Below are 23567 nucleotides of genomic sequence, written 5' to 3'. Positions count from 1 at the left end.
AAAACAACTTGTTGCATAAAAATTTGACAAGAAGCTAGCATAGTCTCAGGGCTGTATTTCTGTAGTTTTACGAAGCTGTTCAACCTCCATTGATATAGTACCATGGATATAGCTATATTTGAACCGATTTTCACCAAATTTGATGTACTTGCTTCTATAATGAATTCGGTCGCGTGTGCAAAAATTTGGTACTGGTATTGGCCGTTTTGGTTTAAATCCCTCACATGCGTAATATGCACTCCACAAGAATAATATTTGGTACCAGATATCAGATACAGCCCATAAATACCTCTGTCAAATTTTATCGAGATCGGATCAGATTTTGAAATAGCTCAATATATATCTTGATCCGTTATTAGGTTTATTGTGCAGCAAATCTCTAATATCATTCGAAATAAACTGAATCTTGGCAATTCCGACTGAATTCATCCTAGAAACAAGTACTTCCAATTAAGTAAAAATCGATTCAGATATAGCTGAACAATAATATTTTGTACCAGATATTTTATAATGGACAGAAATACTTCTGCAAAATTTTATCGAGATCGGTTCAGATTGGATATAGCTTCCAAACATGATAAAAGAAATAATCATGGCAGGTCTATATCTATAAATGAGGAAAATGTTTGTACGTTTGATTGTGTGTTTGTTTAAAACAGCTGAACAGATTTTCCTGGAAATTCCCAAATATACTGCAGTAGCGCCTGAAATTAAAATAGACAATATAAATTTTTGAAAGTCCACTTAGAAATGCAGATATAGCATCAGAATCGAAGGTACCACCAAAACATTTAGATTTTGTATGATTTTATCTTTTGATCGATCACAGATACAGTCTTTAAATTTGGAATGTATAACAGAATTTAGAACAGAAATAAATTATATTGAAATTGGTTCAGATTTTGGTATAGCTTCTATATATATTTTCGTCCGAATTAATGTATTTGATGCACCAAAAACGCTGTGTATGTCAGATTCCAATGAAATTTGAAATGATATATGGAAATTGCTACGATAAGTCATTTATATAGTTATATTGAAATCGGTTCCGTTCCCATGTATATTTTCCCACCGACGTCATGTATTTTATGCGCCAAACACGCAATGTATATCCAATTTCAATGAAGATTGGTAGTGAAGTACGTAGGTTCATATGTATTGCTACGTCCATGGCACAATTACAGAAAGCACACTTTGCACATATTGGCTTCAGCAAAAACAAAAAAAACTGATAAAGCTGTATTCAGGACCTTTAAGGCTACGTGTGATATGGTAAATATGTAAAATATTACGAGATTGGCCATGGTAAAAGTATATATGTAGATGCATCAACGCAATGCGAACATTGATATGTCAAAATTTTAAAATGGTTTTGTCAAAAATAAGTAGATTTTTATATATTTTCTTATACTATGCAAATCGGAGGTTGTTACAATACACATTTCTCAACAATTTTTACAAATTTTAATAATTTTTCATTCAACATTTTCAATTCCAAAATCGGTTTGACAATTCATTGTCCCAGCAGCTGTGTCGAAGCGACTACCTGTATTCTTCTACCATGGAGATTGGCCTTAAACAAAGTTATTTGGTCCGTTCCAGAACTTGCAAGAATCTACTAGTTTTGCGATTTTTTTTTTCGATTTCGTAGAGGGAAAATCTGTTATCGTAGTAAAAAGTTTTACATTATTGCAGTTCTGGAACAGACCAATTTTGTAGAATATTTATACTTAATATAAATATTGTCAGAATTGACAAATAATGAATTCGCTGCTATGTCAAGGTGATAATAACAATTTTTGAAAATACTTGTAGGTGTAAAGGGCTAAGTACATAACAAGCTTGAAGTCATGGCTAGGCATATTAATGTCAAACTATAATGGAAAACGACGGCAGGATTTTGGTGCGGCTCTGTAATCCCTTTATGAAATGTCACAAAATATGCCTAGCCATGACTTCAAGCTCTTTATGTATTTCTAGCCTAAGAGTTGTGTTTTTAGGGAATTTGCCTTCTGGTCGACCTTATAATTAGGCCATGCGTAGTAAAAACTTTTACATTACAATTCTGGAACAGGCCATAAAACAATTTTTTTTGAACTCATTGGATATACAACATGCTGCGCCTAATTTTGAATAATTCTGCCAGGAAGCGGGGGTAGCCTCGGGATTGTATTTCAATAGTTTTACGAACCGCCGTTTAGACTAGTCATTTTAAACCAATACGACATGTATAGAATAGCCAATGACAATGTTAAATGTCAATCAACTGGTCTAATATTTTTTTAATAATTGCTTGAAAATTAAAAATGAAATTAATTGTTTTCTGACCAAGTTTTTCTCCAATGTTGCGATAGACTGGATCAACGATTGTGAAAACCTCTCGTCATCTCACTTAATTTTCGCTATTTTTTTTTTTGTTCTTAAATTAAAATGATGAAAAGTGTCAAATAATGTGTTTTTCAAATTTAATCATTCTGTCCTACCTTTTAATTGAGTTTTTCATAAAAATGGGTTAAATGTCATGCCCAAATATACATCTCCGGAAGGAGAAGAAGAAGAGTTGCAAGTGTTTGCAAGAAGAAATTTGTCCAGCAAGAATTTGCAAGCAAAAGAAGTTCTCTCTCGAATGGCTCTCTTTTGCAGAACTTACAGCAACAGTTTGCAACAATTGTTACAAATTTTAGGGTTACCAGACACACCTATTAATTTAAGCCACAGATGCTTACCAGCATGGGAAAAGACGTTTAAAAACCCAGTCATTTATTATATTCACCAATTTTGAGAAAAATTTAAATGACAATCAGCTGTTATTTGTGTACCTATACACATGTGAATTTTCCTAAACCAAACGAAATACTACTTAATATGAATGTGCTATTATCCTGCGTCTATAAAGGACAAGATACCTGAATTTATGTTTAAGTTACAAAAACTTACCGCATTCTTTTTTACATTGTTTTTCCAGACTAGATGTTAGGATATGTTATTTGATATCACCTGAAATTATTTATTTAGAAAGAAATAAGATTTTATAATGGTTGAGAATACATTGAGGATATACTTTTAATGCTCTCTGTTGACATTGTATCTTGCATTTACAGTCGTAGTTCCGTGATAAATTAAAAGCCAACGACACATTCAATCTCATTCAAGACGAATTGTCTTGTGTAAACGCCTGACTAGATAAATTCATTTTGCGAAACCGTGAGCACTGCTTTAAGTATACAGCGACATCTATTGTATTTACTACTACACTAGGTCAAACTGTCATATTTTTTGTCCGCGCTGTCAAAATTGAAATGCAAACCGTCAACATGGTATTCTCTCTCTCTAGAATTCTCGTCATTGTTTTTTGTACCTTCGTTCGTCTTTAAGGGAATTAGCGTGCCGGCAACATTTACATTTGCATTCGGGAAGCAGTTACATTGAGTTTTCTCGCAAAAAAGGAATTCTAAGAAAATTACTTCTTATTTCTTAAATCACAAACATAACAATATTTCCAAGATGTTCTGGGGTAAGTTAAAAATGGAAAAATTAAGAATAGTAGAAATGAAAAACCAACATGTGTTGTGTTCACCACGTGTTATCCATGATTCGTGGCCAACAATACATTCAGTTTTAGTTCGATACTATTTTAACATAAAATGTTATCTATTTCGCTTTCTTTGTAGGTCTTAATTTAAAACCTAATCGCAAATACTCACAAACAACAGAGAAAACCTTCCACATTTCACAAGCTGCTTTGGATTCCGAATCTTCGCAGGGCGGCCCCACGCAAATTTGGATTAGCAGCGAAAACCAACGGTTTCTGATATGTACATTGCGCAAAGAGGTTTGTGAGCAAGTTATGCTTGACTTGAACTTCGCTGCTGGGAATGAAATCTGTTTCCAAAGTGTTGGAAGTGGCAATGTTGCCTTGTCAGGCTATGTCATTGAAGATGATATGGCTGATGACGATTTCATGAATGGTGATGAAGAAGAGGAAGAAGATGAGGAAGTCGATTCCGATGAGGAGCAAGATTTGCGCGAAGCCTTGAATGCCAAGAAGGCACAGAAAAACAAGAAAGCCGACAAAGGAAAGGCCAAAAAGGCAGTAGCAGCAGCTGAAGAGGAAGACGACGACGATGATGAGGATGATAGCGACTTCGATGTTGAAAATCCCGGTGATGATGATGACGCCGAAGATGATGATGAACAAGATGAAGATGACGATGATGAGGAGGAGGATGATGACGATGAGGAAGATGAAGAGGATGACTCTGATGATGAAGAAGTCCAGCAACCAAAGGCCAAACAACCCAAGTTGGACAAGCCTGAGAAACAACAAAATGGAGTTGCCAAACCGAAGGAACAGCCTCAAGCCGAGAAAAAGTCAAAGAAAGAAAAGAAGGAACAGAAAAAAGCAGCAGAACAACAACAGCAACAACAGAATAAACAAGATAAACAACAAAAGACAGGAGCCGAACGTTCTCTTACCGGCGGTGTTAAAGTTGTTGATATTCGTGTTGGCAATGGACCCGAAGCCAAACCCGGTAAACGTGCCCAAGTCTATTATGAGGGTCGTTTATTGTCGAACAACAAAGTTTTCGATAGTTTGAAAACAGGCGCTGGATTCAAATTCGGCTTGGGCCGTGGCGAAGTTATCAAGGGCTGGGATGTCGGTGTCGCTGGTATGAAAGTTGGTGGTAAACGTCGCATTACTTGTCCTCCACACATGGCCTATGGAGCACGTGGTTCTCCTCCAACCATCCCACCCAACAGCACGTTGGTGTTTGAGGTTGAGCTCAAAGGCGTTAATTAAATATATCTAATGAATAAGTAATTCCACTCCATTTTTACACAGAAGGAAATCACAAGTTTATCCAGTTTTTAGTTTATCATTTTATGATTTGTTTCCAGTACAGCTAATACGCTATATTACAATTATAAATATTTTACGATTTTTTGTAGAAATCTTTTAAGTAGTATAAAAGGAAATATTTTCCATGCCTATAGTTTCTCTGCATTTTACTTTAGTATCTTTTCACATTTTTTTCTTCACAAACACAGCAAAAAGAAGTTAAGTTTTCCAATACAACGCTTGTTAGATCTACTTTCATTTCCTACCAAAATAAGTCTCTAAGAATTTCTTGTTTTCGTTCTAACTATTAATGAGTTATCATATCAACTCTCTTGTTTATATTACAAATAATTCTTAAAATAAAACCTAAATTGAAATTGTATATATTTGTCTCTGAAATATTTTTATAATTAACCAAATTACCCTTCATTGACCAGGTAGCAAGATATTTTTATTCATGGTCGATTTTCTAGAACGACATTTGGGCACAATGATATTAAAGTTGTGCGAATGTTATCATAAGATATTTTGCAGATGTTAAGAATCTGCTTTAATGAACGAAGGTAGTAAACATTGTTTGGTTTTATTTCCATCTGCTTTTGTAACAGTGCATTTAAAAGCAGCTGCAAAATATTGGAAGTAGCCGTTATAAGGAATATGTCACAATATAGTTAAAGAAACGCATCTCTGGGATAGTTGCTTAGGAATGCAATTCTTTATTATTTTAATATGTATACAAATTAGATGTAGCAGCTCATTGGTTTCACAACATTTCGAGAGAAGAATAATAACAACATCGACATAATTGCTTCTATACTGACCGTTTATCGTTCCATTTAATGACTTCTTTTTGTAATTACTCTATTTTGCGGCAGATTTGATAAAAAATTGTAGAATTTGAAGCACGAGTGACTGGCAATTTTGAAAATTTTTCTAGAATCATCACAAACCCGAATATCGGTGGGTACCATTAAATAGAAACCAATGGAACAATACGGACAATGTTCTGATACCGGAGGTAGAACCCATAAGAAATAAAAATATTGAATTTTAAATCAATCAAAAATGCGGAATACCTGGACGTACCCTTAGGCAATATTATACCACAGGAGGTAAAACCCATCACAAGCTCTTCGTCGCAGGTATAAAAGTTAGTGGTAAACGTCGCATTACTTGTCCGCCACATATGGCCTATGGATCAACCATCCCACCCAACAGTACGTTGATGTTTCAAGTTAAGCGCAAAGGCGTTAATTAAATACATCTAATGAAAAAGTGATTCCACTCATTTTTTAGACAGAAGGAAATCACAAGTTTATCCAGTTTTTATATCCTCTCTCATATGGCTACAGAGTGTATTTATCATTTAATAAGGCCAAAACGTGCATTATCGAAATAACAGCTTTAGACCATAGGTCTAGGGGTGTCCGTCCGTCCGTCTGTTAGACTGGCTGGTGCGCACGATAACTCTCGAATGGAGCATCCGATATAATCCAACCTTGGTACTCGTAAGTTTATTGTCAAACTTAGATCGAGTTCGAAGATCAACATTTCATAGAAAATAATTTAAAATAAGAATCATCCAATTCTGTGCAAACTTTAGCAAACCACAATATTTTTATTAGTGCTATGTCAAATGGACAATATCGACGCACTCCATTATGTTCCTCCCACACAAAGGGAAATAGGGATCCGATTCTATTCCCACATCGTAACATTTTATATCTCTCACAATTTACGAAAAACTATCCTATTCTCTTCAAATTTCACACATCAATATTTTTACTATCACAAGATAAATAAATAAATATTGTAGATATCGGCCTACATTTTCTGATACCTCCACTGCAAAATATCACAAAATATCTGCAAAATATCCCAAAACAAATCAGCGATTCTATTCAAACTTGGTATGACTTTGAATACCCTCCACCGCTTGGAACGAATTTGGCAATTTTGAAAAAAAAAAATGAATAAATAAATATAATCCGTGAAAATTTCTGCTCAAATCTTAAAAAATACCGAATGTAGCCCTTGTATTACTAACACAGTATGTATGGGGTCTAAAACGTATATTTCGAAGTGTTAATATACCCTCCATGCAAACTTTATATACCTTTCATACCATGGTGGAGGGTATAAAAATTGACAATAGTTGAGGGTGTACATCTGTCGGCAAAACCGGCTAATACTTTTTAAGTTGTAAGGTTATAATTTTATGATTTGTTTCCAGTGCAGCTAATATGATATATTACGATTATAAGTATTTTACGATTTGTTTGTAGAAATATGTATAAGTATAAAAGGTAATAGATTCCATACCATATCTATTACATACATTTTACTTTGGTATCGATTTTCTTTTTTTCTTCACACACGTAGCAAAAATAATTTAAGTTTTCCAATACAACGTTTGTAAGATCTACTTTCATTTCCTATCAAAATAGGTCTCTAAAAATGCTTATTTTTGTCCTAACTATTGACGAGTTATCATATCAACTTTCTTATTTATATGGTAAAAAATTCTAAAAATAAAACCTAAATTGAAATTATATATCTATATTTGTCTTTGATAATTAACGAATTGTCCTCTATTGACCAGGTAACAAAATATTTTCATTCTAGGTCATTTGAGTGCGTTAACCCAAGCAGCTATATGGTATTAAAAGGATTATCAAACAAGAGCAGATGTTATCTTAAAAGATTGTAATGCAGATGTTATGAATTTTTTTCAATGTGCAAAAAATTACACAAGAAGTGTCAATTGTGTCAATTTTCGTAGGTAGTAATGGCGGAAGTAAATTTTCAAGGTTGATCGCTTAAGATGGGTGAGTTTATTTTCATCTGTTTTTTATACCCTACACCACAAGGTGGTCAGGGTATTATGTCTTTGTGCATTTCTTTGTAACAGAAAAAGGAAACGAGATAGACCCATAGTTCCTTTTGATGATCTACATAGAATCACATTCTGAGTCGATTTATGCATGTCCGTCCGCCTGTCCATGTATTTTTGTAAACAAAGTACAGTTCGCATTTATTGGCCGATCAAGATGAAAATTTGTACAACTAATTTGTTTGGACCAAGGACGATCCCTATTGAGATTGGAGATAATCGGTAAAAAATTAGATATAGCTCCCATATATATCTTCGTCCGATTTGGCTTTTATTGTGCACCAAGCGTGTAATATCAGCCCGAATTGTATGGAATTTTGCATATACACCCAAATTAGGCCTGAAAATATGTATGCCAAATTTGATCGAAATCGATTCAGATATAGCTATAGCTCCCATATATATTGTTCATCCGATTTGTTATATTTGTTACTCACAGCCGTAATATGCACTCCGTAACAACATTATTCAGGGAAATATATCACATACAGCTCAGAAATATCTTTGCCAAATTTTTCCCGAGATCGGTTCAGATTTGGATATAGCTCCCATATATATCTTTATCCGATTTGAAATTAATTGTGCATTAAATGGGCAATACAAGTCCGAATTTAAAAGATACAAATGCTTCGGCATATTAAGTCCTTTGAACTTTAAATTATCGGCCACGCCCGACTTTAAGACTTTCTTTACTGGTTTGGTTTTGTCAAATTGTATAACAAAATAGACGTTATTTGTTTTCAAAATATGATAAAATCAATCATTGACCGAATTTAATAAACACTACTCTCAAGTTGGAATCTTGTGATAACTTATTTTGTTTATTCGATATTTTTCGCACTTTTTAATTTAAAACTCGATTTGTTTTTAGATCTTTCTGATTGATAAAAGTTTAAAGATATCGTGCAAAATATCACGCGTCGGCATTCACACAAAATAGTGTTTTCTGGCTTTAAATTATATTATATCACTGTATATATCTCAAGACAATTTTAAAGTAATCCTAACTTTTTGCAATATTTTTTTGATCGACTGTAATGTACAAATTAGGTTGGCAATTCCTCTGCCCGCAACATTTACTTTGATCTGGCAATACTTTTTATCTTGCATAATTTCCTTCATTCTACCTCATTCTTTCATCTCTGTTTTCGACACCGCATTCATTGTGGGGATTACGAGAGAAATAAGTTTTAAGTTTCAATAAAATTCTTAAAATATAAGTAAAAATGTTAAGAAATGTGTGCAAACAACAAGTAAATCTGTTGAAAACTTGTGCAAGTTTACAACAGCAAGTTCGTGTAAGTAATTGCCATTCTAAAATATGCAAAAATTTGGTATTAAATTTTCCCTTCCCAATTAGACAACATTCATTCTTAAACGCAAATATGAACCACCTCTACATAAGAAGAATCAAGCACCCAAAAAATTGAGAGGCAGACATCATATCTATGAACTGGTTGAGGATACCGCGACGAAGAAACAGAAAAATATTGAAGTGGTTCTGAAAACTTTCGTTGAAGGCGTTGGAGCCAAAGGTGATGTGGTTTCTGTGAAATCAAATTTTGCCTACAACAAGCTCTTGTTACCCGGCTTAGCTGTATATAAAACTGAGGAGAACCTTGCCCTGTATGGACGTAAAGATAATGAAAAAACTGATCTTGAACATAGTTCTCCATTTGCTCAAAGGGTAAATATTAGTACAAATAAATTTCGTAATTGATATTAAGTCACATATTCTCAAATACAAATAGACTGTGAACATGCTGGAGAGTTTAAATTTGGCTGTTGTCATGAATAAAGATCACCCCTGGGTTATTGAGCCATGGCATATTAAAGCATCCTTACGCAAGGCAGGTTACATATGCCAAGAAGAATGTATAACTATTCCCAAGGAACCAATTGAAGGCCCTGATCTAAATAAGGAGGGTAAAGAATTCTATTGTACCATTACTATCAACAACTTGGAAAAAGCTCGCCTTAAATGTCGAATTCATCATTGGAGCACTGACCCTAGTGAACGTTTACCATATGTTTATGAATTTTGGAAATTGCCCTCAGAACCTTTGTTTGGAACAACGAACGAAACCAACACTCAAGAAGCTAAGAAATGAAACTTGTTATAAACATTACAAATGTTAAAAATTGGTTAAAAAATAAAATTGTTAATTCTAATCAATTTTCTGTTGTATGTTATATGTGTATATATGTTAGGGTGTTATGTTCATTTTACTACATCGTTCTGATGAGAAATAATAAACTATGTTGAGGATAGAATCGGAAATTACTGGTACTACTAAAAACTGAAAATTGTATACAATCACCCCTACTCTATAAGTCGTCGCCAAAGGCGTCGTCGTCTCAAAGTCGTTGTCACTCGTTGACGTCGGCGTTGTCACATGAATGCAAAATTGGTACTTTGTAAGACGTCGCGGCCAGTGACGCCTGCGTATCGATAATTTACCACCAAAAAGTGTAATCCCTATCGAATAAAGAAAATTTTCTTCAATTTGTTTGGTAAAATGATTTATTTTCTTGATGAAAGTTCTAGTGATGAAGAACAGAAAAAAAGGCTTCGTATACAAAGAAAAATTATAAGGCAAAGGTCAGATATATTTAACCTACCACATATCAAGTAAGTTTTATAATTTTTATATTTTGGGTCATGATACATGCCATTCATAAAATATATCATTTATCTACAGGTTTCAAAACCATTTTCGCATCAATAAAGCAGCATTTAAATACTTGCTTGAGACTATTGAGCCGAAAATGAAGAAAAGTATTCGGTCAACTTCTGTGTCCACCACAATAAAGTTGGCTACAACTTTACGCTTTTTGGCACAGGGGTCATACCAGTTGAGTGTTGGAAATGACATGCATCTCGGTTTGGCTCAACAATCGCAAGGCTTGGGGTTTTCCCAAGTTCTTTTATTAAGCAATCAAATTGCGTTCCATTTGTAATTTTTAATTTTTTCTCCATTTTCTTTTTTTCACCAACTTACAAATCAATGAAAACACAGTTGTTTGTATCAAGGCGTCACAAGGCGTGCAGAAAAACCGTAACGCCCAAAAGTAAGTCGAGTCGACTCAACATGGTTGTATAAACGCCTTAGAGAGTACCAAGTTCTCGTCGTCTGCTGTCGACACGACTTCAGGGGTGCCAAAATTAACACGGCGACACAAGGCGTCGACGTTAGCTGTCGACGACGTCTTACAGAGTAGGGGTGAATATGTAACCGACGTAAGAGATTATATGCTAAGTGTACCAGCAGTCGTCACTATAAGGATTTGCTCATCGAGCATTGTAGACATGTTTGTTCGAGATACCGTAGATTTTTTTTGTTGCAAAATAGTCAGGCTTAATCCCATTGTTATTGTTTTTATAAAACAAACAACGACTCTTTATTAGATGGTAATGTTTTTTTATTTAAAAACAATAATGATGGGATAAAGCCTGACTATTTTGCAACACCAAACAACTTCAAAAATAGATTTTAAGAGTTTAATTAGTTTTGGTTAAATTGTTGAAATGTTCAAATTAATAGTCGGTACCACATTCCATTTGCCGGCATGACATTTTTCTATTATTTTTTTTACAACGGTGCAGGTACATAAAGAGCTGGCTTAAGTTATCGGGTGGCTTCTGTGTAAAAGAACAAGTACTCGTATAGTGAAAAAGTATAAATTATGGGCCAAAAATCGAACTAAGTCAACTTAAAGCTTCTTTTGCTCTTTTACGAAAACAACATGTATTTTCATCTTAAAGGTACGTTCGGATTAACCCTCATTATCCAGAAATTCTTTGTTCTATTACGAATGACCCAGCCGATGATTCATGTCAGAAAGAAAATCATCTCAAGCATTATCTTATGCAAGGCTTGACTGTCATTTTCAATTTTTGTCAAGCCCACAGTATATTAAGGCACCCTTTAAACATATTTTCCAACCAAATTGATCATGACTTGTGTTTCTTAGAGGAAATTTTAAAATATAGAACATAAATGTGTGGTTTGAAGTTGTGGTTGAAGCATTCCCTTGTGGGTTTTTCTGGTCAATAGTTATTATTTTGTGATTTTTGTAAAAAAATCATGCTAGAGTTATTTTCCACAACTTATCCAGTGCTAATATAAAAAGATTTGCTTCCTTGTGATATAAGGATAGTCCAAAGTTTATTAACAAAGTGTTTTCAAAACAATTGTTTTTCTTTCAATAAAACATTATTTACAGCTCAGAATACAAAACAGATACTTAAAACACTAAATATTCATCAACCGTTCATCTAAAAACTGAGTATTATGGCTCAACATTTCGAGTGATCCAGTCTATGAAACTTCCTACTCGTGTATAAATTCCTGGCCAACCTTCCAAGCCACAGGGTGTGGGTCCAAACGATACAACGCCAGCCAAGAAATAATAGGCTCGTACCCTTGAAAAAAAAATGTTTAATAAAATATTATTTTGAGCGAATTGCAATTTAACGTTTACCTATTTGTAGTGTCTAAACTTATTAGAGGTCCACCAGAGTCACCACGACATGAATCAATGCCTTCTTGGCCACCAGCACAAATTTGCGAATCTTCAAGAATGATATTTTGCCGCATATATACCGAACGGCACTCATTTATTCCTTGTCCTGTTACCGAGGCCTTCAACTTTAGATCCGAAACAGACATGTTCTCGGTTTTACCCCAACCGGCCACATCCATGACAATACCATCAAATGTTGCCGATCTAAGACTGGAACTAATTGGCAAACATATAGGACTAATAAAGTCAGTAAATTGAACATTACGTTCCAAACGCAGCAGTGCAATGTCATTGGCTTGATTTCTTGAATTCGGATCATAGAGAGGATGTGGTATGGCACGTTCAACCCGCACATCAATATATTCGGGTGCACAGTCTTTCTCACCACGTATATCTATTTCACAATCTGGATTTGTTTTTAGATTCCATTCACCCAATCGAACGGCTGTTAGACGCCAATGGGAGGGTATAGACTTGCCATTGACACAATGGGAGGCAGTAAGAACGTAACGGCTATTGATGAGGGAACCACCACAATGGTGACCTTTGCCACTACTTCCTATAAAAATATTTAAAGAATAAGAAACATATTTTATTGCATGTTAATATATTTTGAAGAATGACAGGAAACAAGTATTGCATTTTATTAAATTGAGTGGTATCTTTACATGATGGGTAGTTGCATGAAACTTCAAATTAGAATGAAAACCATGATATAAGAATACAGGTAGATAAAATAAGTAGATTCTTATATGTTTTCCTATAGGACGCCTATCGGAGTTTGTTATGATATCCATTTTTTTAACAATTTTTACAAATTTGAATAATTTTTCATTCAAAAATTTCAATTCCAAAATTGGTTTAACACTTCATTGTCCCAGCATTCTTCTATCATGCTGAAAACTTAGAATCAAAAAATCTTGATGGAAAATATGGACTCATATTTTACATATTTCGAATCTGTGTAATTCAGAGTGCAATTCATTGAATTAAAAAAAATAGTGCAAAAATATTTTGTTGGGAAAAAATGGATTTGCGGATCATGTGGATTCTACATAATAAGCAGCTAAAAGTATTCGAGGACCAAATTCTCGCTTTCGATTTTAATATAAACAACCAGGGTTCAACTCTAACATTTGATATTTATTTGTTAATTTTACGGAATTAAATTATTAAAAAATCTTGTATTAAAATGTATTTTGATCGAAATGAAATAGAATTTGACACGAAGTCTTACCTTTGGTATACTCAATCAACGCCATCCATGGAAATTCATCAATCTTTGTTTTATTACCACCATAGATACGATTTGATAAGACATTGCCACATTGTCCTGGTTGCGGTAAAATGTTACTAACGTAAGACGGGGCGGGCGCTGCTGATGCTGATGTTATTGGTTGTACCGTACGAAAACGATCAGGGCAGCATATCTATCATAATAACATGTTTACAGTTACAGATGTTGACAATTACAGATTTTGAAACTATGTATATACACTTACCAAAACTTTTCCATTTTGATAGCCACATTGACTTCGACTTAAATATAAACGATCGGCATCTCTCAATGGCGGTGTTATCAATACATTGTACAGATATTTACAATCTTCCAAAATGATGCACAATGCCCTTTCACGATTCGGTGTAACGCAACGTCCAAAATTTGGCACATCAACATGACCATTGGGAAAGTGAACTTCTGTTAAAAATTAGAGAGGAAATTAATATTAAGCAAAAAATGTAACACATTTGATTTGAAATTATTAAATTGAAATAATGGTATGAAAATGATGAATGATGAAAATCAAAGCCGCTTCATTTTTGGAATAACAGAATAGCATCCTTGACAGAACTATCCCACTTCTACATGATTGGGCCGTACAGCTGCACCCCACTTTAGAACGATCTGGTTGGAAGTCGGGTATAATCAGCAGATTATCACTTCTTCGGCTGGAAGCACTTAACGTCAATGCGGACAATAGTTATTAAAAATAGATTTTTATCTCGCGAGCTGAGTCGATCTAGCTATGTATGTCCGTCCGTCTGTCCGCCTGTCCATGTTAATTTGTAATCACTCTACAGGTCGCAATTATGGTCCGATCTTCGAATAGAGGTGGAGCTAGAACCAGAATAGAATCCTATTGCTTTTGGAGATGATCGCATAATATTTAGGGGTCGAAATGGACCAAAAACTGAAAAATTTCCTGATTTTGCAGTTGCTCTACAGATCGTAAGAATAGACCAATCGACGACGAATTTAGCTTAGTGCTGGGCAGAAGTCTTCCAATTTTGGTGGTCATCGGATAATATTTAGTGGGTGAAATGGACCATAACACTTGTGTTAAATAAAAGTCGAATTTTCCACTAACTGCGAATATTTTTAATCCCGGCGAAATTATAAATAGACGAACAGATCAATCCTGACCGTTTCGTAGATGCCGATATTAAATATATCGGATATATGTAGCGAAATATATACAATGTATATATACAAAGAAAGGGGATGTTAGCTAGAATGCTTACATCTCGAGAATGGCTGGACCGATTTTGACAAATTTTGTCAATTCAGAATGCCTTATTGGCATAAAAGAATAAAATCTAAAAAATCGCATAAAAGGGTGCCAAAAATGATGTTAATATAGATTTTGTAGTATTTTGTGATTTTTTTTTTTTATTTTTTTCATACTTACAAGGGTAGGGTTAGGCTCAGAAGGGCTAGGCCTATTGTTTTTATAGATGTCCACAATATATTTGGGTGTTTAAATGGACCAAAAACAGAACAAATGCCTGATCACACAATTGAAGCCAATCGACACGCTTAAGAAGGGAGTTAAGGACAGGGAAGAATTCTAGCATCTTGGATGACCATTGGATTATATTTAGCTGTAAAAAGGACCACAACAACTAAGAGCACGACGGAGTGCGTAAATATTGGGCAAATGTCCCAGTTCAAAATGCTAAGGGTAATATCTGGTCAGTGCTCCGTGACATAATTTCAAAAGCGAAATCTTCCAAAATGGATTTGGACATAAAGGGACTTCTAACATATTGTAGTGTTGTAGGGTATCACATGGTCGGCCCCGCACGAATATAGCCTTTGCTTACTTGTTTTTTATGAAAATGCTGTAACTTTGGAACAAATCGATTTTTTATATTTCGTATAAATATTTTGAATTAAAAACAGTATTTAAATGAAAAGCTTTCTTGTTATTCAAAATAGAGTGCCTTAATACCGCGTTGTGTTTTGGTAATTAAGAGTAATAATTTTGGTAATTAAGAGTAATTTTTCTTTAGAAAAAAATCCAAAATTATTCTTGTTAAGTCTTAGTTACTCTTCTATTGGGCTCACGTTCGCCATATGGGTGCCATTTTTTTTGTAAGAGGGAATTGTTGTTAATATAATATATTGGCGATTCTTTCTGAAACTATAGTCTTTTTCAGCCTACCCCTTTGTAAAAATAATAATTTTTCTCCACAAGTAATGGTATGTTCCAGAACTGCAATAATCCAATACTTTTTACCACGATGTCCGTCTGTTGTTTGTATTCACTCTATCTTAGAAACGAATTAAGATCGAAGGCTACAATTTTTCGTTCGCAAATAGGCCATGTCGGTGTACGTTTTCGTAATACAAGCTACATTTTTTGACGTAATTTTTTTGATAGTAGTATTTACAGTTTGTGCTGTGTTTTACCTTCTGTGACATATCATTGTCATATAGGTCTATGTTTTCCTACAGGCCACGTTTTTCATCGGTTTCGTTTTAAATTCAAACACTATGTGTTGGGGGTATTATAAGTTTGATTGGGCCAAAAATTATGTAACACCTCGAAATATTGGTTTCCCACATAGGATCTTCCTAACTCGCCGAGCTGAGACGATCTAGCTATGTTTGTCCGTCTGTCCATGTTAATTTCTAATTACTCTACAGGTCGCAATTATGGCCCGATCTTCACGAAATTTAGAATGGAGGTGGGGCTAGAGCCAGAATAGAAGCCTATTGCTGTTGGAGATTATCGCATAAAATTTAGGGGTTGAAACGGACCAAAAACTGAAAAATTTCCTGATTTTGCAGTTGTTCTACAGGTCGCAATTATGAACGAATCGAAGCGGGGCTAGAGCTTAGGGCTGGGCAGAAGTCTTCCAATTTTGATGGTCATCGGGTAATATTTAGTGGGTGAAATAGACCATAAAATTTGAGTTAAATAAAAGTCGAATTTTCCACTAAACGCGAATATTTTTAATCGCGGCGAAATCACAAATAGACGAAAAGGTCAATTCTGACCGTTACGTAGATGCCAATAGTAAATATATTGGATATATAGAGCGATATATAGAATGCTTATATCTCAAGAATGGCTCGACCGATTTTGACAAATTTTGTGAATTCAGAATGCCCTCTTGGCATAAAAGAATAAAATCTAAAAAATCGCATAAAAAGATGTCAATTATGTTGTTAATATAGATTTTGTGACCTTTTTTTTCATAATTGGTTTTGCGATTAAATTGCTCATTGATAATAAGTAGTGCATGCAGATTTCTGATTTTCGGAATTTCGCAGATTTCCTCCAAATAACTGAAACTAGCCAATTTGTATACTAGAAAGATGGACATAAATGCTACCATAAAGCATTTTTGATAATAATTTGATATTTTAAAACCTTTTTCCTAGCTACATTTCCTACTGAGAGGTATCCAGTTTAGCTCATAGCTCATATAATGGAAAACCCAAATTTGTGGCGTTTTTATGTCAACCAATTTACCAAGAATATATATAAATGGGAGTTGTGATTGAATTTTAGCAAATGCGGGAACTATATCTTAATTTGATTCGATTCCTCTTTTTTATCCCCTTCACCATAGTATGGAGGGCATATTAAGTTTGCCATTCCATTTGTAACACCTCGAAATATACATTTTAGACCCCACAAAGTATATATATTCTTGATCATCATAAGATTCTATGTCGTTTTAACGATTTCCGTCCGTGTGTACGTCTATCCGTATGTCCGTCAGTGGAAATAACTCTTGCTTCCGAACGAAATTAAGTGGATTGACAAATTTTACCCAAATGTATATTATGTATGCGGGACTTTTGGTATTGAAAATGGGCCCTGTAGGTTCACGTTTTGGTATAGCCCCCATATAACGGTACCTCCCGATATTCGGTATTTTGATGATTTTAACGACATTATTCACCGGAATTGTTTCAAATTTGGTATTTTAAGTTCGTAATGGATACTACAGCCTCAGACTGAAAATTGTCTGTGTGGGTCCACGTCTTCGTATAGCCTCCATATAATGGTACCTTCCGATATTCGGTATTTTGATGATTTTAGCTACATTATTCACCGGAATTGTTTCAAATTTGGTATTTGAAGTTTGTAATGCATACTACAGCCTGTGACAGAATATTGTTTATGTATGTCTACGTTTTGGTATAGCCTCCATATAACGGTACCTCCCGATATTCGGTGTTTTGATGATTTTAGCGACTTTATTCACCGGAATTGTTTCAAATTTGGTATTTTAAGTTCGTAATGGATACTACAGCCTTAGGCTGAAAATTGACTGTGTGGGTCCACGTCTTCGTATAACCTCCATATAATGGTACCTCCCGATATTCGGTATTTTAATGATTTTAGCGACATTATTCACCGATTTTTTTAAGTTTCGCATTTGAATATTATAATGGCTTATGACAAAAGTTACCTATGCAGGTCCATGCCGTCGTATAGACCCTAATATAACAGCTACATTCGGTAGTTTTAAGATTTTAACAGAATTTTTAAGGGATTTTATTGTTTTGAGAATTGCCAAATTCATTCCAAATGGTGGAGGATATTCAAAGCTCAGCCCGGCCGAACTTACAGTTTTTTTACTTGTTCTATATATGCTTTTATATAAGAATCTTCCTAAAATTCATCATGTATATATGCTTCGAGGATAACCTATCAATCGACAGACACCTATAAATCGAGTTAGAAAGAGATTCTATGTAAATCATAAAAATGTTAATGTTCTTCTTACAAAGAAATGCACAAATATATTATCTATACCCGGTGTCGTTAGGGTATAACAAGTGTTGACCGGCCATGACATTAATAAAAAATTCTTCATATGATCCGTGTTATGAACATTAAGATCAGCAGATGTCAACAGAAAGAAGCATTTGACATACAACATATTGTTAATAATAAACTTCGGTCTAACTTATATATAAGTTGGATTCTAGAATGAGGTCATGTGTCTTAAATATTTATCAAATTAGAATATCAATAAAATCGCGACAATTTCTGTGAAGAAATTCAAAAGCATAACATTAAAACTGGTTCGCTTGTCACCATCTGTATTTGTATTTATGGCCTGTTTTAAGGGGTTTATGAAGAAATCTCGTCGAACACTGTTTAAACGTTAAAAAATTGCGTTAATAAAATACACATATGTGCCTTCTAGGTATAATACAAGTAAAAAAGCAGTTTGAAATAATTTTAAAATTTTCAAAAAAATAAATTTCGTTGTATGGGGGCTATGTAAACAATTCTTTTCCAGAGGGTAAAATACTCGGAAAGAACTCCTTGTGTGGATTTTCCGACAATTCCATAGGAAAATGTGGCTAAAATCATCAAAATACCGAATATTGGGGGTACCGTTGTATTGGGGCTATACGATATCGTGGAAAGACTGATCTGTGCAAAATGTTAGCTTTCTATCTTTATTCGTTTTAACTCTAGCGTGATTACAACAGACGGACGGATGGACAGGGCTAAATCGTCCTAGAATTTTACGCTGATCAAGAATATATTTACTTTGTTATGTCTTAAATGATTATTTCGATGGTGGAGGGTATAATAAAACGATAAGTAATTAGTATAAAATCGGAAGATTTTTTAATTCTTTCACATTTGCAATAAAAATATTAGTCAATTAATTTGTTTATGGTTTTTGTTTTTCTATTCGCTTAGACATTATAGATGAGTTCCATTCATGCAAACTCAATGCCGTTGAGACTATAATGATTTATTGTCATCAACAAAAAATAAATAAAATAAGTTGCCATGTTCGATATTTGATGGTATCCAATACACAAATATCTGGTTTTATAAATATACAGTGATTCGGAAAAGTTTTTAAACATATATATGTTTTAATTAGTTTGTGAGTTATTGTATCATCGTATGTATGTATATTACTGCTTTTGGGAGCCTTAAATAAGAAATCCTATGAGTGATGTTCATATATTAGAGCCATACAGGGTAGGATGGAAAAACTGCAACCAAATTCAAACTGCCGTCATTTCTAGGCCACTCGTCCGACAGCTGTTAAAATTATTCCAGTGACAGCTCATTACATTGTTTACAAGCGTACAAAAGCATTTTGGTGAGAATTTTCCAGAAAAAAGTTATTCGTGATGGATTTCTTTATATTTGGCTGGAAAACCACAAGCGGCTATCGTTAGAGCACTCCAGCATTTAAATGTTAAAAAATCTTTTGTGTCTCGTACCATCGCTCGTTACCGATTACGTGATACTGGTAGCGTAGTCCCACGTCAAGGAAGTGGACGGAAGAAAGCAGCAACATCAGCAGAAATGGTTCGAAAAGTAAAGAAGCGACTTGATCGAAACCCGCGTCGCAGTGGCCGAAAAATGGCTCGTGAGCTGAACATATCGCAATATTCCATTGAGATTCCAAAAAGTGCAAGAACTTACACCGCAACATAAAGAACTTAAAAGAGCTAAAGAGTTGCTTCGCTTGGCCAAAAGTGGTGAACTGCCGAATTCGGTTTACTCCGATGTGAAAACATTCGTTGTCCAGCAGTTTGTAAACAAACAAAATGATCGTGTTTACTTGCCAAAGAGGTCAGCTGAAAATGTGCACATTCGGTTGGCCACCAGAACTCAAGCGCCGGCCAGGTGATGGTGTGGGCCGCCATCAGAATAAATTCCGAATATTATCGCTAAAAAAATTCTGGAGGGTGTATTAAAGCCCTGGACGCGAACATTTTGACCACCAAAATCTTCGGAAACCAATCCGTTGGACTATTGTGTCTGGAGTATTTTGGAAAGAAAGGTTGGCACTAAAAAATATCAAAGTGTCGATCACCTCAAGCAAGCGGGAATGAGCCAAAATACCTCAGAGCAACATTCGGCCATAATTCGTGCCAAAGGTGATCAATTCGAACAAATCTTAACTTATTACAAAATTTTGGATGCTATTTCCGACAATTTTTTGCTGTCATTCAATGAAATTTAAAAAAAAATAAAAATTATGGCGCTTGAGTTGTTGCATTTTTATATCTCACCCTGTATAGTCAAAAAGCGGAGATTTAGAACTTATATTTTGGCATACTTTTAAGCATTCTCGTTAGAACAACAGAGGGCGTAAATATTGGACAATTCCACCGAACATTCTCATGATCTTGTGGTTCTGGCCAATTGTCAAGATAACTCTTTTGCGAAAATGAAATACCGTAATGACCATAATGAAATATTAAACGTAGTTTTCTGGAAAATATTTCATTAATTCCTGACGAAAAATTCCCAGGTCTAAAGAAACTTGACGGCACTTTTTTTTTACCTTTGATTACTTTTAATAATTTCTATTGTATACATTTTATTGGCCTACATTTTCCATGCAGTTTACACAACCTAGATATATTCATCAACACAAATATTAGACATCAGAATCAAAATCTAAGTCATAATTCGTATATGGTAAATGAGTATTCTAGCATCAAACATTTAGGTCAAAACACAAATAACAGAATAAAATATTTCCGAAATAATTAACGTTCTCTATCCTTAAGACATCTTCAGTTCGCTTCATTCTCTATATAGAAATACTTGTTTCTTAAGAGGATTGCATTAAATACTTAATAACACAGTTTTGGCTCTGGTCGATTACAATTTCAACAAAATAACTGAAGATGAAACCAGTTTTCTGTCTTTTCAAACGACAACTGAAGAGACTGCAAAAACATTTGTCATGAAATGGCAATATAATATGGAAAGAAGAAGCTATATTTATTTTAATCTGCATGGCGACAGTTATTGTACATGATTGCCTTTTGTAAAAAGCTTTTTACAACTATAGAAAATTATAGTTGGCAAGCCGAATATTTAATAGCCTACCTTGGACAACTTGGTATACATTGAGAGGTGGTGTTGGGTCCTTGGGCATGGCTACGTTCTGTATCTCTATTCTGATATGTGACCAGGCCTCCTGCTTCAAACATTTACTACTCAGATTGATTAAGTCTTTCCCTAAGAGGGATTTTCACTTAATTCTTACAAGATTTAAAAAAAACAGTAAGGAAAGGTCTAAAGTCGGGCGGGCCGACCATATGATAATCTACACCACTATGCGTATTTAGTAGAGCTTCCATAACAAAAAAGTTTATATTGGGAACTTAAGTGAAGTAGATCATACCAATTATGATCCAAATAACAATGTATAGTGCATGATATGACTTCGATAAGGATTATATTAGGAGTTATATCCTAATCTGATCCGATCTCGATACAATTTGACAGAGGTATTTTCGAGATCCATAAGTTATCTAGTACCAAATGTTATTCTTGTGGAGTGCATATAAGGCTGGAGAGGGACTTTAAACCTCGGATGAAAATATATATGGGAGTTATATCTAAATTTGAACCGATTCACACCAAATTCAATAGAGTGCGTCCTTGGTCAAACAAACATTGTTTGGAAAATTTCATCTCAATCGGATAATAAATGCGACCTGCATTTTGTTCACAAAAATAGATGGACAGACGGACTGATATGCATAAATCAAATATCTCTCTCAATCAGATTTTCTTAGTATCGTAAACTCAAATCAAGTCTTAAAAAGTAGAGTTCAGTAAACCAAGGATATGTAAGCTAATGCGACTTAGCACCTATTCACTTAGTAATCATAAACTGAAGATGTAAGAAATTTTGGTCCATTTGCATAATTAGAACATTTTTCGTTGAAAATGAGAAAGAGTTGTCGTTTATTCATCGAGCCCTGTTGAAATTGAAGAGTAGGATATTGGCAACATTTGGTTTGAGCAGAACGGAGCTACGTGCCACCAGAAGTAGATACATTCGGTTTTCGAAACAAAAAAAATGGGAGACCCATACATTTGTAATCCATTTATTGGCCAAGATTTTACAAAAATGGTTATATGCGTTTTTGTTGCTCCTTTTTAGGGCTTTGGTCTACTAGCCCTCATGCGGATTCTAAGCTCATGCCAATTTTGTCGTATTTTAATGTTTTCTTAAATATAAAATTGTTTTTTATTTTTTTTTAAATAGTTTTGTTGGCCAGTAAGTCTTGTTGTTGACATGACGATTATACAATTTGACGTCCAATTCTGGATTAGGCTTATGTAAAATAAGGAATAACAAAAGCTATTTATTATTTTACCTTACCACTGAGACCCCCTCAGTTTTAATATAGGCCTTAGCTCCTGTTGTGTCTTTGTGTTCTAAATGCAAATCCGGTTTTATATATGTATTTTTAATTTTTCGATGTAACTCATCTCTTGAACGTTACATTGTAAAACTATAATGGGAATTACATTTACAGTGAAACCAATATAGAGAGAACTCTGGCTGACGTGCAACAATTTTATATGAATTGACGTGTTCATTAAAAAAACTGTAATTATTTGACGCTAACACACACTTTTCAATCCCAACATGTCCATTATAACCCGGCTCATCTGTACCTCAATTGATTAACAAATAAACGATTAGTAACTGAATGTTGGAATTCATATGGGGTGTGAATATACCTATTTAGAATATTTTCTTTTGTTATTTTGGCGCTTGAACGGTTATACTTACGTGCACATGCCGGCGAGTTGTTAAAAAACAAAAATAGAATAAAATTTATTAAACAATAATGCTTTGCCATGTTATTAGCACTGGCGGGACTCTTGGGGCTCATGCAACTACACCAACACACACAGTTGTACAAATTACAAATTCTGTTCACAAATGATGTTCTTTTGCACTAGAAGTTAAATAAAACAAATGCCAGTCTTTCAAGGGGGATTTTTATGTGTAATAAATTCAGATTTCTTTATAAAAAATCGAGTTTCAGAAGGTATAAGAATATTTTTTGTTATTGTTTGGAATTTTTTTGAACAGCAGTAGCAGCTTCTTCTTTGCCTTTTGTTTTGTATACGTCTGTTATTATTCTTTTTTCTTTTATTTGTTAAATATCCCGTTTTACGAACGATCTTGTGACATGTTCCGCAACTGGTTTGACGTTTTAACCGTTTAAGCTTAGTTCGCTAACTGAGACGTCCGTAT

General features: G+C 34.4%; 3 protein-coding genes across 3 annotated transcripts; 2 read left to right on the top strand and 1 right to left on the bottom strand.

Annotated features, from left to right (window-relative positions):
* The first annotated feature begins 3340 nt into the window (after positions 1-3340).
* LOC101899871 (39 kDa FK506-binding nuclear protein) lies at positions 3341-5222 on the top strand. The gene is made up of 2 exons (XM_005185467.4): positions 3341-3514; positions 3672-5222. Exons 1-2 carry the CDS (start codon positions 3505-3507, stop codon positions 4799-4801), a joined length of 1140 nt encoding a protein of 379 aa, XP_005185524.2. The 5' UTR covers positions 3341-3504; the 3' UTR covers positions 4802-5222.
* Positions 5223-8862: 3640 nt separating this feature from the next.
* On the top strand, positions 8863-9909 carry LOC101899697 (large ribosomal subunit protein bL9m). Its single transcript, XM_005185466.4, has 3 exons — positions 8863-9031; positions 9094-9420; positions 9485-9909. The coding sequence occupies exons 1-3, from the start codon at positions 8960-8962 to the stop codon at positions 9842-9844; spliced, it is 759 nt and encodes a 252-aa protein (XP_005185523.2). The 5' UTR covers positions 8863-8959; the 3' UTR covers positions 9845-9909.
* Positions 9910-11868: 1959 nt separating this feature from the next.
* LOC101899541 (serine protease easter) lies at positions 11869-23567 on the bottom strand. The gene is made up of 5 exons (XM_005185465.4): positions 23097-23567; positions 13763-13959; positions 13498-13690; positions 12219-12819; positions 11869-12159 (listed from the first exon to the last, which is right to left on the bottom strand). The coding sequence occupies exons 1-5, from the start codon at positions 23197-23199 to the stop codon at positions 12027-12029; spliced, it is 1227 nt and encodes a 408-aa protein (XP_005185522.1). The 5' UTR covers positions 23200-23567; the 3' UTR covers positions 11869-12026.

Source organism: Musca domestica, unplaced genomic scaffold, assembly GCF_030504385.1.
Source record: "Musca domestica strain aabys unplaced genomic scaffold, Musca_domestica.polishedcontigs.V.1.1 4, whole genome shotgun sequence".
Classification (NCBI taxonomy): Eukaryota; Metazoa; Arthropoda; class Insecta; order Diptera; family Muscidae; genus Musca; species Musca domestica.
This window is presented reverse-complemented; position numbering and strand designations above follow the sequence as displayed.

Bases quoted from the DNA above. Each gene is read 5' to 3' on its own strand.
- LOC101899541 (XM_005185465.4), bottom strand. From the start codon at position 23,199: ATGAGCCCCAAGAGTCCCGCCAGTGCTAATAACATGGCAAAGCATTAT. The intron at 12,820-13,497 runs GTAAGACTTCGT...ATATTTTTATAG, and splicing joins GTTGATTGAGTATACCAAAG to GAAGTAGTGGCAAAGGTCAC. The intron at 12,160-12,218 runs GTAAACGTTAAA...TTTTTTTTCAAG, and splicing joins AGTTTAGACACTACAAATAG to GGTACGAGCCTATTATTTCT.
- LOC101899697 (XM_005185466.4), top strand. From the start codon at position 8,960: ATGTTAAGAAATGTGTGCAAACAACAAGTAAATCTGTTGAAAACTTGT. The intron at 9,032-9,093 runs GTAAGTAATTGC...CTTCCCAATTAG, and splicing joins GTTTACAACAGCAAGTTCGT to ACAACATTCATTCTTAAACG. The intron at 9,421-9,484 runs GTAAATATTAGT...AAATACAAATAG, and splicing joins GTTCTCCATTTGCTCAAAGG to ACTGTGAACATGCTGGAGAG.